Source organism: Camponotus floridanus, unplaced genomic scaffold, assembly GCF_003227725.1.
Source record: "Camponotus floridanus strain SB8 unplaced genomic scaffold, Cflo_v7.5 scaffold38, whole genome shotgun sequence".
Taxonomy (NCBI): domain Eukaryota; kingdom Metazoa; phylum Arthropoda; class Insecta; order Hymenoptera; family Formicidae; genus Camponotus; species Camponotus floridanus.
Window position 1 is genome coordinate 444,606 of NW_020229525.1, and position 17,278 is coordinate 461,883.

General features: G+C 37.4%; 1 protein-coding gene across 3 annotated transcripts; it reads right to left on the reverse strand.

Moving 5' to 3' along the window:
- Positions 1-276: 276 nt before the first annotated feature.
- LOC105253439 (protein Skeletor, isoforms B/C) lies at positions 277-16,721 on the reverse strand. Of its 3 annotated transcripts, none has more exons than XM_025411155.1 (15): positions 16,616-16,721; positions 16,163-16,360; positions 15,057-15,369; positions 9,997-10,134; positions 9,229-9,301; positions 8,908-9,016; positions 8,224-8,386; positions 7,608-7,867; positions 5,885-5,984; positions 5,563-5,747; positions 5,183-5,479; positions 4,939-5,107; positions 4,303-4,496; positions 3,861-4,085; positions 277-3,326 (listed from the first exon to the last, which is right to left on the reverse strand). In XM_025411155.1, exons 3-15 carry the CDS (start codon positions 15,142-15,144, stop codon positions 1,311-1,313), a joined length of 4,017 nt encoding a protein of 1,338 aa, XP_025266940.1. In that variant the 5' UTR covers positions 15,145-15,369; positions 16,163-16,360; positions 16,616-16,721; the 3' UTR covers positions 277-1,310. The 3 variants fall into 3 exon arrangements, with proteins under 3 accessions (XP_025266940.1, XP_019883729.1, XP_019883731.1); XM_020028170.2 differs by having other exon boundaries at positions 4,939-5,110; XM_020028172.2 differs by lacking the exons at positions 277-3,326; positions 3,861-4,085; positions 4,303-4,496; ... (2 more) ...; positions 5,563-5,747; positions 5,885-5,984 and adding an exon at positions 6,556-7,185.
- Positions 16,722-17,278: the final 557 nt, after the last annotated feature.

Sequence of the window (17,278 nt, forward strand, 5' to 3'; positions counted from 1 at the left end):
TGCAAACAATTTTTTAATTAATATTATGATAACAAATTTTAAAATCTCCATTCCATTATCATCATTGTCATCATTTTGCCTTCTGATATCATAATATGGTATTTAAATGGTGACTGGTGCGAAATCTTAATGATTTTTAATTTAGAATACCTGCAATAAACGGCAGACTTAGATATGTCTGTGTATGTGTGCTCTATGCTTATATTTTTGTAACGATTGATAAGATTTCGGAAAATAATTTATATATATAATTAATAATTTATATATGTAGGTTTTTTTATTATTTCTTTTCATAGATATGTACTTAAATTCATGTACAGAATTTCATAAGAATGTAAATATATGTGCGGCAGATAAAAGATGTTGAAGATTGTGTGCGAATTATTATTTTTTTTTAATAACAAATAGCTCAATCTCGGTTTTTCTCGTATATTATAATTGTGTCAATTTACTTTGTATAACATTTGTTTTCTATTCCAATAAAATATATTATCATAATTAATATCGTATTTGCACGTTATTTTTTTCTTTTATGAAGTCGATTCTAGATTCTATTAAAGCATAATAACTTAGATGGAAAATATTTAGTTTATTTAGATATTTGTATATGTGTATCGAAATCGAATGCACATATATTTTTTTTCTATTGTTCTTAAAACTAGAAATATACGCACAATTTGATGACCTGTGTGTATCAAGATTATCTTTATTAACAAAATTGGTTTATCTTATTTACAGATACACCAGCAAAATTCAACAAGTACCTGTTACTGCAAACATTTCCGGTGCCATTTATAAGTATTTTCGAAGCTCGATTGGGTTTTTACGTGTGTTTGTTTCCAGACAATTCCGTTGTTTAATATAGAAAAACAAATTCGTGCGCCTTAATTGGGGATGAAAAACTCAAACATACTCTCTCTTTCCAGATATATGTTTAAATATAACATAATACCTAAAAAAGCGTCTTAAAATGTCTACAAGCCATAAAAAGACCACGTCGAGTCACGTCAGGAGCTAATGGCTGTTACACGAAGAGTATTCGATCAAGAGAGCGATGCCAGAAGCGAGACGCTCGACAGGCGGATTGTACTACTCATATAGGAAATCAGTAGTTTTCTCATTAGGTTAGTAAATGCCTTCCCCAGGGTTAACGCAATTGGAGTATATCGTCTATTATTTTCGAACGCGAATCCTATATCAGGCGCGGGCCTACGCGAGAGACGCACTCGGATGATCGACGATCTTTCCGATCCCGCGAGGATACTACTGATGTATCTTCATCAAAGGACACGAAAACATCGCCAACGATTTCAGATCGCGCAATACGCCACGATCGTGATCAGGACGATAGATCCAAGATTCCCGAGGCGTGTTGCTCCTCCGCTGATTGCTTCGACCTGTTCGCGTTCCCGATGATCGTGATTGTTCGAGTCGTCTCGTTGAAAGTTGGTGCTAGACATCGTTCGACGCCCTTCCGATGGGGATCTCTTCGATCTCTCTACCAGGGTCAGCCTCGTCTTGGGCAAGAGCTCGGAACGGAGCGATAGATCGACGTCCGACGAATGATATCTTCTCTCGTACGACGAGCCGTTTGCGCGCATCTCGCCAGGAATCAGCGGAGGAAGCTCGCCTTGAAACTTACCGAACTGCGGCGTTCTACTAAGCAGTTCCGATGTCAGTCTGCCCTTGCTATCGCGATGCTCGATGTTGGAAATGGATCTGGCCAGGCCGGTAGAGTCCTTGAGCTTTTTACCGTCATAAGTGATTAGAACGCCGGAAGAGGAGGATGGTAGCTGCTCGGGTCGCGTCTTCGCAATCGGCGGAAGGTAGTAAGTATCCAATCTGAGATCGGCCGCCATCTCCATGTCGTCGACATCATCGTGCCGCGATGAGATGCGTGTGGGAGATGTCTTCTTCTTTCGCTTCCTGTCGCCCTCGATCGTAGATGTCGTCGCGACAGGCAGCGATGGCATAAAAACGGGCGAGAACTCGTCGATCGTTCGATAATCCGAACGCTTCCCATACATTTTCCTGTCGTCCTCATGCCACGCTCCTCCATTCACATCCGTCCTCTTCTGCATGACATCGGGCGCGTTGTCTACGGCATTTCTGATAATTGGCTTGAAGCCGCCTTCGATAACGATGGAATCGGGATTAAAGCCGGTGTTACGCGCAGGTTTCAGAAGCGTCCACGATTGAGGATCCATGAGATTGTCCGAAATTTCCGCAGTGATCTCCGAGCCTATTTTCGCCTCGAGTTGCGCACGTTGTTGCTTCGTGTCGATTTTCGTCATGGATTTCTCAAGCGGCAGATTAGCCGCTTTGTCGATCGTTTTCAGTGTCGTCGTTGTCATCGTCGTCGCCGCGATAATAGGCGGCCGATAGACGGACTTTTTGCGCTCGATGAAGATTGATCGCGGTGGCGATGAGAAAGATAACGACGACGGCAGTGATAACGGCAACGAAAACGGCAATGACAGCGCATTTGTCGAAGCTATCGTATTAGCGGCCTGTAAAGTCTGCAACATCGGACGGCGCGTTAATGTCACTGGCCGACGTATGATCATCAGTTGGGTCCTCGGAGGTTCGTGTTGATGATGATAACGAGGAAGAGGCGGAGAAAGCTGATGGCGAACGTGATGGTAATTGGTCGCGTAATAATGCGGTGCTCGGGAGTATGGTAGCTGGCCGTGGTTGCCGCTGGCCATTCCTACGTAGGACAACTTTGTCCCGTGATTCAATGAAGTTGGCCGTTGGTGATCTGCAACGAGGTTAGACAATTGCTGATTAGTAGCAATCTGCTGCTGAATCTGCTCCCGTCCGAGCTCCGTGAGGTGACCGGCACGAAGGGACGACGATTGCTCGTGAGTGGTCGTGACCGGTCGATGTTGCTGCTGCTGCAAAGCTTCCTCATCAACACGATACGCGTCCTTCAGACGTGCCTCATACGAGCTCTCGGATGATGATGATGATGATGATTGCAAGCGATCGTAATTGTTATTGGCGTTCGTTAGTAACTGCGGGTGGTGATATGGGGCACTTAACTTGCTGTTAGTCGTCGTATGATGAGGATAACGATGGCCATATTCGCGGTGAGAATGATGAACATGCTGTTGATGAAGAAACTCCTCTGGTGGCGTTACCTTGCTCGCTACGGCTATGCTAGCGTCATATTCTAAATCCTGATCTGCCGGTTGGTCCTGGCGACCCTTAGCTGGCTCCGCGTATACCTCGTGTTTCTCACTGGCCGCCGATGATGGTTCGTCACCGAGGTCGCAAGAATCGAGAACGTTGATCTTCCATCCTAAATAACGATGCGTGTAACACTGCAAGAATGTTATTTCAGAAAATTAGAAATTTATTTAAAGGTATTTTATAATGCTTGTGCGCAAATTATATATATATATACAAGGTGTCCAGAAACTAACGCTTGATATTTTACAGGCAGATTCTCTGGCCAATTTAAAAACGATTTTTCCTCAGCGAAAATGTCGAGGAAGATCATTATTTTTTGTATATTCCCAATTTTTGTCATGTATCTTTCTAACTAAGCCTTACATTAAAATTTTATTAAAGTAAACTCTACTTAAAATTAACTAAAGAATGTAACTTTATTAATATTTTATTCCCATAAGGCTTAATTTGCGAAAAACCCTTTATTTTCAATCGTTTAACTCGAAAACTATTAGTGCCTCGATATTTTCGCTGAGGAAAAATCGTTTTTAAATTGGCCAGAGAATCTGCCTTTAAAATATCAAGCGATAGTTTCGGGACATCCTGTATACAAATAGATAAAAATTTATACAGATCGTAATTACAGAATCGATACGCGACACAGATCTTTAGTTGGGATGAATTACCTGATAATACACCGTGTCGGGTGTATTTTCATCGGGCGTCCATTCCACAATACCCGGTTCACCATGGTCGCATTCAAGTGTCAGAGTGCGTTGATAAGCTCCGAAAGATGCGAATTCATCCGCGAGCGGTTGATTCTGATCTGGTACCCAATTGCAAAGACGACCTGTGCCAGTGGGGATGAGCTTGCCGCGTTGTCGGAGTACACCGGCAAATATCTTTACTTTCTGTTAAAATTCAACAAGAAAAGAAATCGTCAAAAACTGATAATTCTGTATTTAAGCCAAAAAATTCTTGTGTTGTATGCTTTCAAACATTTTTGTGTCTCGAGGATGCTTAGACAATAAATTCAAGATTTTCGGATTTTTCATTTAACGGGGAAGTTAAATTAAGAAGTCAACTTTTTTTAGCAAATTTTGTATGCAAGAGGGTATCCTTCTTTACCGCTTTCTCTTCAGCCGTTTTGTGCTGGTAACCGCCTATCGGGTCATCCGTGATGTAGAACGGATGATAACGCGCTGGTACATCTGGATCTGAGCCACCTTCTACCACGAAAGTATATCTCTTTCCTCGAACCACATTAATCTCGGGTATCAACAATCCATTGATATACCAAGAGATTCCCCAACCGACGTGGCCTAGAGAGAAAGTGAAACAAAGACCGGTTTGGATTACAGATATAGATAGGTTTCTTGTAATACTTTCTCGTGGAATACCTAACGGATCAAGTTGTGCAGATTTTAATTAACTTTACGAAAGACTAAGTACATATATATTTGAGAGAAATATATATATATATATATATATATATTTCTTCTATATATATATATATATACATATATATATATATATATATATATATATATATATATATATACACAGGGTGGCCCCGAACGTTCCAGCCAGACTTTAAGATCTTATAGGAAATTTAATTCTGAACAAAAAATTTCCTATAAACATGAGTTGAAAAATGCTTCCTTAAGAAGTTACCGCTCAAAAACCTCTAATAAATATTATATAAATATTATAACAAAAAAGCATTCTATCTTTCTAATGTTATTCGTCGATTTAATCTTTTACCGGTAATGGCGGGATAGCCATGTTTCCCCCCGGTAGGCCCCATCTGTGCATAAAAAACCCCATCATCCGGCTCATTGCACTGAATAGGTGGTATCTCCCAAGCGTCTTTCGTAGATGCCGGTGCAGGAGTCGCCGGTAAACGTGGCGGTCTTCTCGCACTGGTAACCTCCTGCTATTTCAACATATCATTTTCCAAAGGAAATATAATATACAACTCTCTAATTAAGTTTAGATTACAACTTACTTGAGTGCCGCTTCCTTTTCCGCCGGGGCCAGAGATCTGTTCCTGATCAGGCATGGGGCAGTTCCACGCGGGCGGTCTGCTGAACTCGATGAACCGATCGGTCTTCAAATAGCGGCTATGAAAACTGACCTCCTGTCGCTCGTTCAATGGCCCGATGGCCCAGATTATCGCCTGCGATCTATTCGTCAATATTGGACGATCCAATTCATCGCTGGCCCTCAACGGTCTCTGGTACGTGACAATGCTGTAGCCATTCACCAATGCCGCGTTCAACAATCGCACCGAGTCCGTGTTCTCCTTTAGATGAGAAGATTAGATTTACATTATCGCTACGTGATAAGAACGAAAAAAATACTTTAAGCAGTTTCATTTGCATATACCAGTATACGGATATCTGGACAACTGCCTCGACGTCCCGAACACTGGGATTTTGCGTCTAGGAAGTAATCAATGGCATATCCTTGCAAAGTCTGCTTGTCGACCCACGCTACAGTGACATCTCCGCCAACCATTATGCTCTTCTCTATATCCGGGGATATTCCAAAGGCCATGTATTGTCCGACATCTAATAATCAATAGTCAATTCAATTTTGTAATTATCATCTCTTAAACAAATTCATATTTTTCTTCAACTCTATATATTTTTGAACGGAATACTTTTATTCACACAGCGATAATTTTGAATTATAGATTTATATTTACCTAATTTTGCAACGAGCTGGACAACTATGCTGTCCCCAGCCACGGCCCATCGCACTTCAAAAGCTATGCTGTCGTCAAGAACTTCGCAGTTAAGTTTTGACTGAAATCACATACGATAAATAATCGAAAACAATCGATAGCATTATTAAAAGAAGAGTAATTATTCATTAAAATCGTGGAATATATACAAAGTTCCAATTGTAAAAAATATATTTATTTGATGTATAATACATTATCATATACATGTATAGAAAATGAATATAAAAATATAAAAAATATAATACACACGTACGCGCATAAACGAATATGTGTGTGCATATGTATATATATATATATATACATATATATATTATGTGTGTACATGTTAGATATCACGGTACTCACGATAAGTATATACATATGTATATAAAAAATTTTATAAGATTTCTCCCACACACAAATAATGCAGGTGAAATTTTATATGAAAAAGATTAATCAAAGCAAGAATAAATATTTAAGAAATTTCACATTTTCCCTCTTATATATTTTAATGCCCACATGAATATATGATGCATATGAAAACTGATGCAGTCTTCATTACGATTAGAAAAAAGGTAGAAATGTAAAAACCAGTTTATTATATTTCTTATCCAATTAAAAATATCTCTTTTTTTTCTTCATATACATATATATATATATATTTATTCAAAACATAATGACACATCATTTCAAAACGATATGACACAAATTTTTGGGCAAATGTTGTAGAAAATTGGAAATTTCCTAAATGGAGTTCTTAACAGATTAGGTGCAATAAAAGCGAAGGGTATCTTTCACGTAGAAAATACGCTCGGGCATGAGAGATGTCCGCGTTCGGTCGATTCGTACGGTCGCTTTCAGTAACGCACGAACGAGTCGGTTCTCCTATCTCCTTGGAAATGCAAGAGTCTAGCATACGAATTTTGTTGCGGGTCGGATAAGCGCGAACGCGCCGTCACTGATTGACGAAAAAGCGAAGACGAAGTTGACGGTGAGGTTTCATCGGTCCCGCGATAATAGTGGCTTTGATAGTCAGTCGTGGGGGATTGCGCCTGGGAACGAAGTTGTTCGAATGCGTGCGCGTCCTCCACGGCCCGAACTACTTGAATCTGATCGTCTCGGCGAAGGAGCGGCCGATAGGTCGTCGGACGCTGCTGCTGCTGTTGCGAGAGTGACCCCGCCAACGAGATAGAGAAAGGGGAGGGCGACGAGGAAGCGAAAGAGGAGATGTCGTATGCGCTTGTTAGCGCCCTGAACTGTCCCTGCCCTCCGCGATGCACATTCTGCAACACAAGGACAGAGACAGGGTATTTATTTTCATGAATCATAGGAAACTGAATTTGTCGCGATAAAAGGCGCAAATTTTTGCTATTAATTGAGGTTTATTATTTTGAAGAATAAATATCACCATTAAGATTCAAGGTAAATCGAAGAAAAAATTTCTTTAGAAATAAAGATTCTAAAGAAGAAGACGATCACGTTCTCGCAGTCGTAGTAGCAGTCAAAGTCAAGTGGTCTGGGTAAAAAAAGGGAGAATTTGAAGAAGAGATAATTGCGACGATTTCGAAAAATCGATCGCGAAATAATGCTTCGATAAATCATCGATAATCGCATAATGTATTATAGCGCACTAGAGGTACGTGTTAATGCATTTCTTTGTCGCCCCATTACGCACTTGTGATGAATTAAACTATGTCTGACATACCTGTGGCGAAACTCCTAGCATTTTCAAGGACGGCGGTATGTTTAAACCTTGTGGAATTTGCACGTGGCCAAAATCAACGGCAAATGCCTCGCACCATACTCCAAAATGACCGAATTGATGAACGGTCAAGTCGCCCGGTAATGTCAGGACGATTGTCTTGCGATCATAACGACGCAACGGCTGCTCTTTCCCGTTTTCATCGGGTATCCGGATTCCCTGCGATGACGGTGTCGGACCAGTACCTATCCAAAACTTGGCATCTGCAAAGCAATTTTGTATTTATTTGTCGAGCTCCTGCGCAATATAAATTATTTATACTTTATACTATTATATATTTATATATTTTACTATTATTTTACTATTATATATATTTTATACTTTATATATTTATACTATTATTTATAATTTTTTATTATAAAATTTTGAAAGATTAAAAAAACAAATCTTCTTATAAACTGTATAAAATAATATCTGTCACGTAAAAAAGGAACTCGATTTTTCTCCTGAAAGAATATTTCTTAATTGCGTGATTTTAATGGTTAGCAAATGTGTTGCAATAGTTATTCATTATTAATGTCAAAATTTAAGATTATTAATAGTAATAAAAAAAACTTACCAGGTGCTTCTCCGTCGTAACTGAAGCTGGGTATCAGAAGAGTTTGAGCATCTACAATGACAACTGGTTCGGAATTAACGCCGTGTATGCCACTCAAGGATTTTAATTTCTGCGGTTTCGGATAATCGAAGCCTCGCGGTATCCTGACGTCACCGAAATTCACCTAAACAAAAAAAATGACTTTTTATGCAAGAAATTTGTATTTATATCATATATAATGTTCTTTAAATTTTCATTCTTTATATATTTGCAACCTTATTTATATATTTGTCATATATTTGTCTTTATGATTTATTTTTGAATATTTATAAGGGAGATAAAAAAAATAAAAAACCAAGCTCTTTTGATTAAAATTAATTAAATGACACAATTCGAAGGAAATAATATATAATCTGTTCGCGAATGATAGAAAGTTGAAGGAACGTTTTTTACGAAGATTTTATTAACTATCGGAAAATCTAAAGTCTTAATCTAATCCCGGACATGCGGCAAACAGCGATCAGATGACGTTCTATCGGATTGTATGTTCCATTCACTTGACACACGGATCCAAGCGGTTGGTGGTAAGCCTGTACGAGTGTGAAAGTTGTACTTCGAGAAAATGATGACCGGTTCTCGGCAACGAGCAAGTATACACAGTCGATATTGCGCAGACCAAGGTCACGAACATTATGCATTACTTACCGAGAATTCGTCGCACCAAACCGAAAACCATTTGATATTGTTCAAGGTCTTGCCGTCCGGTAAGGTCAGTGTGATGTCCTTCTTGCGATACCGTTTAAGGAGATTTGTACTGTAACAAATAAACGTTTAAACGAAGGTTTAAAAATTGAACAAGGTCAGAGGAAAAGAGCCTTTAAAATCAAAAGTCGGGACTATTTTTCTACATGAGATAATTAATTACAAATCATAATTAATCTTGATAGCAAATCATATTTAATTTAATTACAAATCTTTTTGATAGCAACATCTTTGAATATATTCTTCTACATTAGTTTTACTTACGTTCCGCGTTCATCGCGCACCCGGAAGCCATTGTTACCTGGACTTTTACTGCTTCCAACGTAAAAAAAGGCAGCTAGAAAGAGAATGATGATTTTTTTATTTTTATAATCAATAAAAACTTTCCGCAACAAAATTCTTAAGGAAAGTTTTCGTTGTTAATGATGACAAACGAGCTGCTTTAAGCGAATAAATAAGAAACACGTTACACGGTTTCAGATTGTGAAGCTCTAATAAGCATCTAGATATTCTTATTAATCTGGAACAGGCATCTCAGTCAGCTTGTATGCGCATCAAGAGTAGGCGTGCCAGAGAGATTCGGGAAAGTTTTTCCGGCATAGAAAAATTGATCGCGGTCAGTCTATATCAGGTCGAGGGAAAGTTTTCTGTGCCTTTTCAAAAATCAACAAGTCAAAAGTTTCTTTCAAAAGTAAAAAGAAAATCCGCGACATTTGTACGACATAAAATTAATGATCGAGAACATGCGTAATCATATAACATATAATTGTATTAAATAAATATAAGTGAAATTAAATTTTTACCACAATTATGCAATGGAATGTTATTATTAACTTTGATAATTAAAATGTTATTTCATCTAAAAATTAAACATCGATAAAAATAATATCAGTCAAAATAATTTCTCCTTCCACATAGTTGATTTTTCGAGATAAGCAAATATTCTTATCGTTAATATTTTTGTTTAGCATATTTTAAAAAAATCAGTGTCTCCTGTCGATACTTGAATTTACTGCAACGCGATATATTCACCTGGACCTTCGCCATCGTACGTAAAGTCCTTGATGAATAGTGTCCTTGCGTCAACCGCATAAACCTCGCCGCTGACACCATGATGAAGTTCAGACAGCTTACCAATCAGTTTTCCGTAATACGCTCCGCTACATATTTCTATAATATCAAAATGCAAAATTTAAATTAATTGGTTTTATTATCAAATAATATTAAATTAATCGATGTAATTAAATATTAAGTGAAATGAAAATATCACGCGAAAGTGTACTACACGCGACTCCTGTACAAACGTGTCACAGTACATATGCTTCAATAGCTTCCAATATCGCAACAAGTTTATTTTTTATATCGTTTTTTATATTCTATATCCGAATTATTCAACAATATAATGATAAATCATAGAGACTTCATGTAATTATAGCAACAAGTGTAAAATAATATTGTAAGATTGAATGATGATTTACCAATTACTGAATTACATGATGTTGCGCGTGTGGATTATTAAAAAAGAAATACTTGGCGCATTGTATAGATCTTAAAAATACTTATTATAACATATTTTCTTACTATATTATTACGTACATATTATAATAAGAAATAAAATGTGCTACGATATACAAGCTTTGATCAAATACACTTTGATGAATAAAATAACTCTTTAGTAAGATATTTTTATTGTAATTTATCTAAATAATAAATATTGTAAAAAATATAAATTTTTCTAGAAAACGTTTGTTAAATTAAATGTGATTAAAAATAAAATGTTTCTTAAGGCAACAAATTATTAGCGAATAGTATGCGAATTTCCTCCGGTTTCTGCGGTTTGCGTGTTTCTTTCGAATTTGATTGCGTCTAATTGCAGCTACAAAAATGTTCCTTTAAACGCAAAGCGTTATAACAATATGACAATGACATTACACCATGTACCTCCGGATACAATTCCAGTCGCGTTACCATCCTACGGATGATTACAGGAACTTTGCAGAAGAAAACCGGTATTACACGTAATAATGCGTGAGTTTATATTGTGAGTTTGTTAGAATAATATATTCCATTCTCTTCTCTCTTTCTTATTGCTATCTGGGGATGGCTGATGGATACGTATTCCCAAATACGGTATCTGATGGATAACGGTAACCGATATACCTCGTCTACGAGAGAATAAATTGGCTGACGATTGATCGAACACTCGTTACGATTGGTATCCTCGTGCTCATCGTACGCAAAACTAGGTTCCGCGAATCCAGCATCTCGGCTCTCACCAAGTGAATCGCTTGTGGTCGCGTCCGATCGCGACACGTTGACAGTTCATCTGGAACGGTTGCGGTCAGATCGACGTTTCACAAATTTTTTGGATCGCAGAATCTTAGACAGTACATTTTTTACGGGGGACCCCTCGGGATAGATATCTTGAAAATAGACATCTCTAAAAGCAATTAACTGCATTTTTAGTTTAGTTATAGTTTCTTAAATTGTCGCATGTCAAACAGAATAAAATCGATATTAAGCATGTATATAATATTAAAAAAAAATGTTATAGAATATAAAATAGAAAGAATATATATAGAGGATGTATCTTAAAAAGCTCCCACTAAGCAAATAGCGTTATTCCTGATTCAAAACCGAGTCGAAAAGTCCCGAACCATTTTTTTCTATAATGCTTAATAAAGCGGTAATTATTGAGTAAAGTTGCGCTAATAAGCACCGACCTTTAGCCTCCTTGACGAAATTTTCTTTAAGAAAACGCTTTTAACGGAAGAAATATGATTTTTAATACAAAATAAAGTTTTTCGCATTATATAAAAGAAAAAAATGGTTTAAAAAAAAATGATTTCAAAAAAATGGTTTCAAATTTTTTTCATTATAGAAAAAAAATGATTCAGGACTTTTCAACTCGGTTTTTAATCAGGTATAACGCTATTTGCTTAATGGGAGCTTTTTAAGATACATCCTGTGTATATATATATATATATATATATATATATATATATATAGAGAGAGAGAGAGAGAGAGAGAGAGAGAGAGAGAGAAAGCACAAACATTATTCATGAAGGTACTAATAATGATGCATCGAAATGTGTTGCATGTTTGTATACTTGTATCACGTGTACCAGATAAAGTGATGCCTTGAAACGCGAAGGCCGCACGTTTCCATTGATAGATCGCAGGCTCGAATACATCGGTTTATGTTACATAGCTCGTTAAATCGGACCCTTTGCTCGTCCAGGTCCCGTTAGAATTCCGTAGAAGGACGGCTGTCATCCATCCAGAAACGTCGGGGCAACGACGAAGATTGGCACTCTATGCGCATTAATCAAGGTCGCGCGGTTGCGTTTCCGCGATTCGATTCAACGAACGCGGATTGCAAAATGTTCACCAACGTAGCAACGATGTGCGTTCAAGATGTTAGAATTGATAGTGTCTGAGGCAAGAACGCGTTCGGAGTCTTTGTTACGAAACGAATGCTCAAAGATAACTTAACTTGCACATTTTTTAGGAACTCAATAAAATTAATTTTAATAATAAGAGATATTTAATTTGAGATTTAATCAAAAAGAGAGAGAAAAAGAGAAAGAGAGAACATGTATAAATTTTCAAAGTTGATTACTAATAAATGTCTGTCTTAATAAATGTCTCTAATAAATGATCTCTAATAAATGTCTGACTTAACAGATACTAGGATAATTCAATAAATAAGGTAACATTAGTACCACTGTACATATGTACATAGCATGACTTGTTATCTTATTTATTGAATTACCCTCTTAAGTTTGAAATAACAAGTCGATTAAGAAATGCTCGACTTTTTGCCGCTGTGATTTATGATTTATGCATATGAGAGCATAACGTTTCCGTACGCAAATCATAGGTTCTTGCAAATTTCTCGGTGACATGACGGCATGATCATAACAATCTCCAGCTATTTATAAGGTGATAAAATATTCAAAATGCTCTTATAGCTCATGTCTCGTGTAAGCGTAGAATTATCTATCTAATAAATTATCGCTCTAATGAAGTAATTGAATTAATTGTCTAAAATAAATTCTCAAAGAAATTGATAAACTACTGACTAAAATTACAACTTTCATCCTTAGAGAGAAATAAATCGACCTTCATAATTGAGTAATTTAACAAGATTCTTGTGGAAAAGAAAGAAACGACGAGTATGAATAATATTCATAAGGCAAAAAATAAAATTATATTTAAATTATTTTAAAAAATAATATTTATCATTTACACGATGATAGATTATTAATACGATCGCGAATTTAGGAACAGCCTATATTACTCTAAACTAAAGTGCGACTCGAATAATGTAAATCGCCTCATCTCGATGCAGAGATTATTTACGTCGAACATTTTGGACCAACGGCGACTATTGGCATACACGATTGCGACATCGCGGACTCGGAACTTGTATCATATACACGGATGGCCAATTACGATTATCCGACTCCCGCTTTCACCTCCTGGAAGCCTGGAAATGTCAGGGGGTCCGCCGACACCGGTGTTATCGCCCTTTCGTTTTCGTTGCCGTCTTCGCGCACAGAAGATTCGCATCTTCTTTCCGAGGTTCGGAATTTAATTTTATGCGCGGGGATTCCTTCTTGATTTGCAAATCTCACAAGCAGGCGCATCTTTATAAGTCTACACGTAACGCACGAGCGATAATTAAATGCTACGTATATAATTATCCAAGTCCAGTTATGTTGATAAATTTCGACCGTTTATCATCTCGACATTAATTAAAAACCCCAACTTATAAATGTCTTGATTATTTCGTCATTATTTTATTATTTTATTGAAATTTTTTTTCCTTTGGAAGACCGTCTTTTTAAATTGATAAAGGTGATAGTTATAGCGAAAGTGAGATATTTTTTATATGTATACATCATTATTGATATATACATTATGGCTTTAATACGTATTTGTAGATTTGGAGCGTCGACTCCACTAACTTCCGGTTCGATGATAGTTGGAGTCGTACCTATGATTACTGATATATCCTGAGATACTTAGATTACTCTAATTCTATCTAGGATAAAATTCAATTAGATTTCCACATTAAGTATGCTATCATTCTATCCATTTCTTATGAAATCTCTTTTCTCCGTAATTTATTTATTTCCTTTTTTTCTTATTATAGCATAAGAAGGTGCGGCAAACCAATATTAGTTTTTAGATCAAGTAATTACTAATTGCAAGTTGATATCATATGATTTCTCCTTGCTTTCTAAAGTACGCGCTAAAAATAGCACATGCAGAAAAATGCGGAGCGTGAAGTCGTCTCAGGATGCGAAGCCGCAAGTTAGCGTAAGTAGAGTGGACAACGAAACAGCCTGCGAAATCGCGTGCGGATACCCCAATTAGCCCAAATAATGCGACGAGAGTACTTTTTAGTTTCAACTAAAACAACTTAAAATTTTGATAAAGCTACGTCGGACGTAAAATATGATAGGTAACGATTTTTCTATCGAAAAAAAAAAAATATATATATATATATGCTGCCCTAATCGACATTATATTCATATTATATAATCTCATTTACGTCCAAGAAACGTCATTGCTTCACGTAGAGAATATACGTCCAAGAAACGTCATTGCTTCACGTAGAGAATATTCTGAAGATAACTCGATACACCACGGGGTCTTTAATCCCCTCACTTTTCATCAAGGACAGCGCTTGATGAGCCACGAGAGATCCGATCGATCGTAAGAAAGAGAGAGAGAGATCTTGATCATCTTTAGTCTATAATTATTTGAGATCGAAATCTATGAGAAACTATCTTCTCTTTCCGAGAAACCTAGAGAAACCTAAAAAAAAAAAAAGACTGACGGTAATCGGAAAATATCTTTAAACATATCCTCTCGCGATGTCGTATTAATAATTGCGAATCCATTTTCGTCGATCGAATGAAACGAAATTCGTGCAATTGCGTCGCGGCATAACAGTCGGATCATCGCGAAGAGATGAGAAATAATCCCGGTCAGTTTGATAATTAATTAAATTAATAATTAATTAAATTAATTAATTAATTTAATTAAATTAAAGCAATATTCATAGGAGAAGGACTTACGTGTCGCTACGATGAGGAACAAAGCGGTGATTAGACCGATAGTCGGCGGTCGTCGCGTCGGGGACGGTGTGAGCGATCGTGTCGTCATGGTGTCCTGGTGGTTACTGGCGAGAAAAGTATCTGTTGTCGATCCAAGTAACTTTGTTGGTCCCACTACGCGATCACCGGCTCGCGTTGCTTCACCGTTCCCGTTCCTTTCTCTCTGTCTTTCTCTTTAATGGGAAAGACTTTTCAGCTTTTCGCGCCCAGGGTAAAAGTTCCCGCCGTCATCTTGACATCTCCACCTCGCTCGATCTCCGGATTTGACGGGACACTATTGGCACACCGTTTATACATATTCAATATATCATTCTCGAGGTAGAAACGTGATAAATACGCGTGAGAGATTTCATAAACGGGAGATGAAATGACGTATTGTCATATTTTTACAGAGGAAGACGGGCGTGAGAATCCGCGTAAAAGAGAAGAGAGTGCACGCACACGCTTCAAGTGCCCGCGCGTTGCGTCTACGAACGTGGCTGCAATTATGTGACAAATTTTACGGCATTACGTACAATTACGACGTTGTCATCACGACGACGTGCAATATTACCCCATCGCACGGTGGAACGCTTGCCTAGACTCGGTGAATATTTCCCGAGTGAGCGCATCGCGCGTTTGAAGCCGCTTTTAACATTACTCGGTAGAGTAATGTCGTAACGCGACACGCGATTATTTTTGCCCAGTCTGCATTCTAGATTTACTCGCCTCATGCTGATAACACATTTCGCGTTTGCTTAATTAGATCTTGAACGTTGCAGATAATGAAAATTAGGCGAGTCGAGTCTTATCCGCGATAATTATAAGTTTACATGATAATGCGACTCCTCCATGTAACGCGGTTGCCACTAAGATATTCATTTTGCAATACCGCGCGATGAGGCGCAATTTCATCATTGTAAATGAAGACATTCTCGCAAAAACAATCTCTTATTCTATTTTTCGTTTTTATCTATTCCTTCTGCAAGTCATTCTCGATGTATACGTTAAAACAGATAGTATGTGTGATTTATTACAATATATTATTTTTTACTTTGCAGACTGAATCGTCGTTTATGAGCGCGCACCTTCAAATCTTCTGGAGACAAGCAAGACCAGTAGTTTGTCCGATTTGACACGGCAAGAAGTTGCTTTCCATTCCTTCATGAGTGAACTGGACTGGTTGTATTGGTGGCAAAAATTAAAAAAGTTTCGATCCAACTTGAAAATCGTCTTGTTCTTTGCCTTTTCCTCGGTCTCACATTGCACCTCATTACTCTGCATCGCTAGGAGAAAGAAGAGACAGGATTAGAGTAGAATTGGATGATTACATGTACATGTTTTTCGAGCGAAATTTTTCGAGTATACGTAATATCCCGAGTAGACCATTAAAAATAGTTTTAAAATTTGCAGTTACTACTTCTTTAAAAACCGGAAATGTTAATGATCTGCAACAGGTGACGGCATATTCGTCGTGAAACATGTTTTTTTGGCCAATATCGAAAGTCGACACAGTACAATAATAAAAATAACAGATTTACCATTTGAAAAAAAAAAACGAATATCAAGCAAGCGTTTGAATGCACGTCCACGAATACAATCCGCGTCGGAATGGTGGACGAGCGAAAGTCCTCTTCCTTCTTCGTGTAGGTGCTCTCTGGCAGACACACTCGGTAGTTTCTTATAGAATGATCACAGCTGTCTAATCCCGCACGCACTTTCGCACCTCACGTCGCGGATACATACATCTCACGCATATGTAATGACACGACATGTACAAGATATACATTGTAAGTATTTGTGTATCACGCGATGTTACCTGGAATAAGAAAATATAGATAAAAAACATTCTTGTAATTATACAGCATCCATTATTAATGCACTTTTTTTAAATATATCTTGATTGCATTTTCAGCGAATGAAAAGACAATTTTACTATCACTTATATCTTGGAAAATTTATGTATGTTTGTGTAATGAATAAATGATGCATGCTTTTTCAGTGGGAAACCGCATTCAGTTTCAAATGAATAAAACTATCTTGGACTATCTTGGACTATCTTGGAAATCAACAATATCTTAGGAAGTTTCTAGAGAGGAAAAAATACATTGGTATGAAGCATCTACGATTCGCCGTCGAATTTCAAGAGCGATCAAGCGTATCTGAAAAATGTAGATTTGTTTGGATGACTATCTACTGGCATA